This window comes from Anneissia japonica, unplaced genomic scaffold (assembly GCF_011630105.1).
Source record: "Anneissia japonica isolate Jap-2015-1 unplaced genomic scaffold, ASM1163010v1 scaffold585_len4108843_cov191, whole genome shotgun sequence".
Taxonomy (NCBI): Eukaryota; Metazoa; Echinodermata; class Crinoidea; order Comatulida; family Comatulidae; genus Anneissia; species Anneissia japonica.
Window position 1 is genome coordinate 1,237,897 of NW_022716829.1, and position 6,527 is coordinate 1,244,423.

At 35.8% G+C, this 6,527-nt stretch overlaps 1 protein-coding gene across 1 annotated transcript in view; it reads right to left on the reverse strand.

Annotated features, from left to right (window-relative positions):
• Positions 1-6,080, reverse strand: part of LOC117109850 (ATP-dependent 6-phosphofructokinase, platelet type-like) — a 22,486-nt gene extending 16,406 nt beyond the window's left edge. Inside the window, exons 1-5 of the mRNA XM_033252295.1 lie at positions 6,006-6,080; positions 5,526-5,820; positions 3,518-3,591; positions 3,169-3,246; positions 1,829-2,018 (exon numbers count right to left, since the gene is read on the reverse strand). Coding sequence (XP_033108186.1) covers positions 1,829-2,018; positions 3,169-3,246; positions 3,518-3,591; positions 5,526-5,691 — 508 coding nt within the window. The 5' untranslated portion in view covers positions 5,692-5,820; positions 6,006-6,080. The remainder of the gene's footprint in view (positions 1-1,828; positions 2,019-3,168; positions 3,247-3,517; positions 3,592-5,525; positions 5,821-6,005) is intronic.
• Positions 6,081-6,527: the final 447 nt, after the last annotated feature.

Genomic DNA, 6,527 nt, shown 5'->3' on the forward strand with positions numbered 1-6,527 from the left:
ATCCAGCTGTTTATTAAGCCTGTACTCCAACACTGTTGAACTTCAGCATAGCATAGGTGAGACATTTTTAATACCTTTTTTAGCAATCTCTTTTAAAGACCGTCTGAGGGTGGAAAAAAATTTGTTTTTCTTTTTTAGCAAAATTATTTAAAATGCTTTAAATTTATATAATTAAGGAAGAAATATGTACCATATTTTTTGTGATTTCAGGGAAACAGAGGCCTAATACAAATAAATTAAAATTGTTTTTTCCCGAAAGTCACATTTTTTTAGCAAAAGGTGCACTAAGTGGTCAAAAACAAAATTTTATTTTTACTCAAAATCACCATTGCTGGCAGTCGGAGGGTTCACTAAACAAGGTATAAAAAAGTCTCACTATAGCTTGCATTCAGTTATTGTATAAAATTTCACTATTTCCACATCTGTTGGTTCTTACTTTGGTACTTCTTTAAGCCCTACTCTGACTAAGCATTCCAACCATACTATAATGTGACACAAACTGAAATACAGAAATACTCACCATTCCCACAACGTGTAAATGTTTAAACTTGGTAGCCTCTTGCATGCTGACTTTTCCTAGAAAGAAAATCGTAAAGTTTTATGGTGCCTCATAATGCACTGTTAATCCAAGTTTCAATTAAAAAGGGTATTACATTGATATAATGTCATGCTGTCTTGATGTATACTGACATACCTGGTTATTTCTTTTAAAACTTTTTTACACCATATTTGGAATATGGTTCTCGAGGAAATGGCAATCCATTAAGTTCTTCCACTCTCCATTCTTAACTTGCTGTCAGTTGGCCAATTGTTTCCTTTTTTTGGGTGTTTTTGTATTTTCTTTATTTTGTATGTTTGATGGTTTAGATGAAGTAAAGCTCAGACCATCAAATTATATCTGATAAAATCTTTTCTTTTCTTCCATTCTAGCACAGACCTCCTATTGGTGTATTTTCGTACTGGGTAAGGGCGGGGTGTAAACCCATACTCGTCTCGAAAGATGTACTGGGTTCTTTATAGTACACATGAGCCAATTGTGTACACTGGGCCTATGGTTTATAGTCCTTATACGAGAAGACTGGCTCACATCCAGAGCCAAAGGCGAGCGTGCCTTTCAAACCAGTGCTGATATTATGGCTTTCGGTTTCGGGCCCCTGCCTTAACATCTCGACCATTCAACTCAAAAACATGTGATATGTCTATATATCGTAATGACATCACAACATGACCACGTATATAATTGAATCAAGTATTAAAACAACTGTTGTCTATTTTTGCATTCAGACCTCCGATCTAAAAGCTAATAGATTTATATTTTAAAATTTGATATAATTAGATTTGTATTTGTTATTCTGATGACGTTCTTGCATCAGGAGATTAATAAGGCCAAAAAAAAATGTTTGTGTTGGCCACGTTTTGAGAAAATCCAATAAATGTGTAGGTCGGTAGGGAAACTTTTTTTTTTTTTAACTAAAAATGTTGAAAATACACAAATAATACAACAATTTTGGATTCGCATCGCATACCATGCACCAAAAAAGGCTAGGCCTTGGGCCCCCTAGCCTAGTCCAAGGCTGTTCCAGCCTTATTAGCTCATGAAAAAAACAATATTGTTCCTTGTTGTAGTCAAAAAAAAAACAACTAAAATGCCGATCCTGAATTTGGCCTAATAGGAGTGATGTTTTTGCCCTACCTGACGTGTTATCATACCGAATGCTCAGTACATTCCTAAATACTTGCAAAAAAATACCTTGCAAGTGATTCAGAGGTTAATTGAGACCATGACCTTGATAAATTATTTATTCAATGCTACATTTCAATACTCTACCTTCTTGTACAAGCTCTTGAAGGAAACCAAACCATTCACGTCGGAAAAGGTTTGCACCAGTGAGACTACCATCTCCACCAATCACAACCAGGCTGTCAATACCTTTCTGGATCAGGTTGAATGCTGCTTTCTTTCGACCCTCCCTTTCTCGAAAGTCTTTACACCTTGCACTTCCAATCACTGTTCCACCCTAGAAAATATAAATATTAAATAATATAATAAGTTTATTAAAAGTTTTAAGTAAATAAACTGCGCACCCTCTAATCCTCGAGATCCCCTCTATTCCGAGACCCCTCTTATTCAAGACCACTTTTCCAAAGACCCAAATACCGATCTTCAACCTTCTAACATAAAGCTAGCCCTCTAATTGGAGACCAACCCCGAGACCGCCCCAAATTTTCAGGTTCCAAGGGTGGTCTCGAATAGGAATGCGAACTGTAGTACCTGACCAAATATAAACTTAGAAAAAAAGGTAACAGGTTACACAGTTTCTAACTAACTGTATTTTACTGAGAAACATACATACATGGAACTATAAAATAAGAATATTCTTATTGAAATATGCATGGATGGAATTGACAAATAATGTAAACAATTGCTTTACAAACAATCCAATCATAATAATGAATAAGTGTAACCACAGTGGTTGGCACAGCAGCTTGTGAATGAAGCTCACAACTTTTGTAGTCGTGGGTTTGAATCACTTGCTCTGCATTTTGCTTGTGTCCTTAGGCAAGACACTTTACTTATGTCTGTTTCTCTCCAACCAGTAAGCATTTGATAGAACAAAAAATTGTTGAATGTCACTATTGCTGTGTGCATGTCAAATATGTCATTTCACAAATCAACAGCTGGGAAAGGATCATTTTAATGCTATGAGAATGGACCTTATTTGCTTAAAGGATCAATTTTACATATGATAATCAATTTTAAATAATGATCGATTTTGCATTCTAAAACTGGTACTGATGCAAATAGCTGTTTTTTCCCCCAAGATATCTGGCAGACATTGTCTTGAGATTGTCATTAGTAGGACACTGCTTTTAAAACTATATAATATAAGGATGGAAATATATGATTATATTTCAACAGAAACTGGAGAATGAACTTGGCATATATGTCCTTACTAAAGATTTCAAAATCAGAATAACTACATAAACTCAGTTTAGGCTCACCCAAGTATTCATGTGAGGCTAAGTTAAGAACTGCAATTCTGCTTTCTTTTGTCCTCTTCCTGTTTAAATCCTGTTCCCCTCCCCAGTATTTATAAACATTATATCTACCCTTGATGTTATATTTTCCTTTACTCTTCTCTCGACAATAGTCTATTTCATACTCACAAGCTGCATGATATTAGACACCCCATTCCAGGCCGTCTCTACAATGCAATCTCCTCCATCGACCATACCTTGGTAACCCTGTTCAAAAATTAACAAAGAATTAGGTCTCAAATTTATTTACTGTATATTTATCACAACAATACAAAACAATACGTTTATATTGTAGAAATAAGAGACATCAGTGGTGGTAGATAAATCCATATTTAGTTAGAACTGTTTACCAAGTACAATAATTAGCATAATTTTTAGTTTATATTTTGGCTTAAAGGAAAAAGACCATGCATGATTTTTATTGTAGTGTTAGTAGGGATACTTGCTTTTACATATTTTTACTATTATTTATTCTTACCTCGTGTATACAGTACACCTTGAAGCCAACATAAATGCCCATTCGAACAACAGACCTCACAGCAGCATTCATACCTAATAGCATAAACAACAGATGTGCTAAGTAGTAGAAATTGTTGGTACCCTATACTCTTTTCTTTACCTTCTTTAGGCACACAACACATGCACCAAGGATTGTGCCCATTACAAGTTTCGTAAGGATGAATTCTGTAAATTGTCAATAGGGAATATATCACTGTCCTCTTGTGACAATACCTTTCACAAAACCAACATAACACATGATGCATTACACATTGAACTAAACCTCAATATGAGGTTTAGGGAGTGGAGTTGTTTTAGTTGAAAAAAATCCTGCAACACTGACAGGAATTGAACCCAGACCCTGGGATTGGGAGCACTCCAGCTCTATTCGTTGACTGTACAGGGGAGTGATGCAGCGAGTAAAACATCTATTTGAAACGTTGACATCTCAACACATAAGTTTTACGCAAAACACTGTTATTAATAGTCTTGGTAAGTATAGATTTCCTTTTATATTACATGCAGAATTCTAGGCCTAATATATTTTCCTTGCATATTTTCTGCTTCTTTCTGGCTGTCTTGCCAATTAATCAAAAAGATAGCAATACACAAAAGGAAGTGGATATATTTATCGATTCTGGTTGCATAGGTGGATTCAAGGGGGTGCCCAGCCAGCCCGGGCTTCCCTAATTTATCAAAGTTTATTTTTAAAAATTAAGAAAAAAGAAAATTTGACTAAATTTTGAGTCTAGGAGTGCCATTTCCGGCCATCAAGAGGTGCCACAATCATAAATTTTCTTACATTAGCCCAACCATGGTCGGCTGAGGTAGTACAGACCCCTCCACCTGTGAAAGTCCCTTTCTGGGCCCCCTCTATTTCAATTTCTGGATCCGCCACTGGGTTACATCCATGTACGTTAATTGAGTTCAACCAAAGAATATACTCGGCTTTCAGCACTCGAAATTAGCGTCGGCCCAATTAAATCATTATGTCTATGTCTAATTTGTTGTACAATAGTCAATCATCACAAAGTAAGTAACATTTTAATGATTTCATTCAAGCACATTTACCGCTATTGTCACTAACAAAAACAACATCGTTATATATAGTCTTTATTTAGTTGGGTCGAGCGTCAAGCCCCGATCGAGTGCAAACAAAAACAACAGAGTCTATTTAATGATTGAAATACATATTACTGTAGCAAATTTAATTTGTTTAATAAGCACGGTAAAATTATTATTAAAATACCTATTTACGAACGTCAAACCTCCCTGTTGTAAATTGTTTACAAAAATTTGATCAACCAATTCGGGGTTTCCCCATGTCCGTTGAATTGCCATCGATTCAATCGTGCGTTGTTCAATAATGGCTTATTAAAGAGTAGAAACTCCTTAGTTTTTACAAAAATTTGTTTGGTCAAGTATTTTAACATGACTGTAAACACTTACAGTACACATCTGGGGAAGATTTGATTTTTGTACACCGTGGATTCATGGTACAATACATTCATAAATTTAACTTGCCAAAAAAAGAGCCGCAGCAAATATCAGTGCCGTTTTTCAGCTTGAGCACTGCGGCTTGGCCAATGCTATTTTCGAGTCTTTTGAGAACATTTTCCAGAAAAAATTAATGTGATACGACCCTCCGTTATGGAGTTATGAATTTTTTGATAACATGAGGACAAAAATTCAGCCTCAAAGCTTATCTTATTTCTGTTGGTTACGCACCACTGACTTGGTTGGGTTGTTTTTTGTCATCACTTCAGAATGTCTACCGATTCGTGGAAAAGGCGTAGGGGCCTAGGCCTATATATATGGGGAGCTAGGTCTTGGTTAGGTCTGCCTATATTACTTTAGAAGACCCATGTCATGTTGATGTGACTCTTTGCTTGCAATGCAAGATACCGACCGATGATATGCGCGGGAAATCCATATGCGCCTACGGCCTAGGCCCTGGGTCCTACATCGTACTTGTTCTGGATACGAACCTTGCGAATCTCCTCCACTTGTAAACACAGCCAAAGACCGGCCGGTGCCGACCATACCAAATCCCTGACCGTCGGCTACGAACTTTGATACTGAATCGGACGTATCTTCTGAGCTCGTTCTCTGCATTGGAGACATCTCTAACCTTCGTTTAAGAGAATTCTCCATATCTTACTTTCAATTTTAATCAGTTTGTACGAATATAACAATCTCGTCCAGATATCATCAAAGCGCCTAGGCTAGGTTAGTAGGCTAGGTAGGTACCAACCTTGCATGCCGATACCTGGAGAAATAAAGCTATGAGAAGCAGACGAGCATAAATCATTTTATAAATTAAAATACTTTACTCCAAGTATTATTATAACCTATTAAATTAAAACTATGTATTGAATTATTTCTTAAATATACTAAAATATGTGTATATAAATACATTTCCAAAAATTAAATCTTAACATAGTACTTTAACATAATACTTTTATTACCAAGGAGCGCACCATAGAAAGAGCAAGCTTGCTGGGTATTGAACGTTGGAGGCAGCAACCCGGCCACACGATTTCAACAACTTCACTCAAATAGGTAGGCCTAGATATACAAAACAAATTAATGACAACATTAACCTACTAAAAATAATAAATAGATAAATAAATAATCATTAAAAATAAAAATAAGCCTACAGTAACATTTTGAATTCTTCACTCAAATAGGTAGCCCTAGATATATATAACAACCATTAAATAATAAATACCGTATACAAATTCATAACGAGCATTAACCTACTAAAATAATAAATAAATAATAGTTACTTTTAAAGATTTTTTTTTCAAATACTGTAAAGCCCCTCCATTGGGACACCTCTTGAGGGGACACCCCTATTATTGGGACGGGGACACCCCTATTAATGGGACGGGGACAATTTACGTATGTGCCACTGGTCAAATCAGCTTTCATATATGATTCTAATCAACAACAACAACAACAACTTTCCTTCATTGGCAATGTTTTCA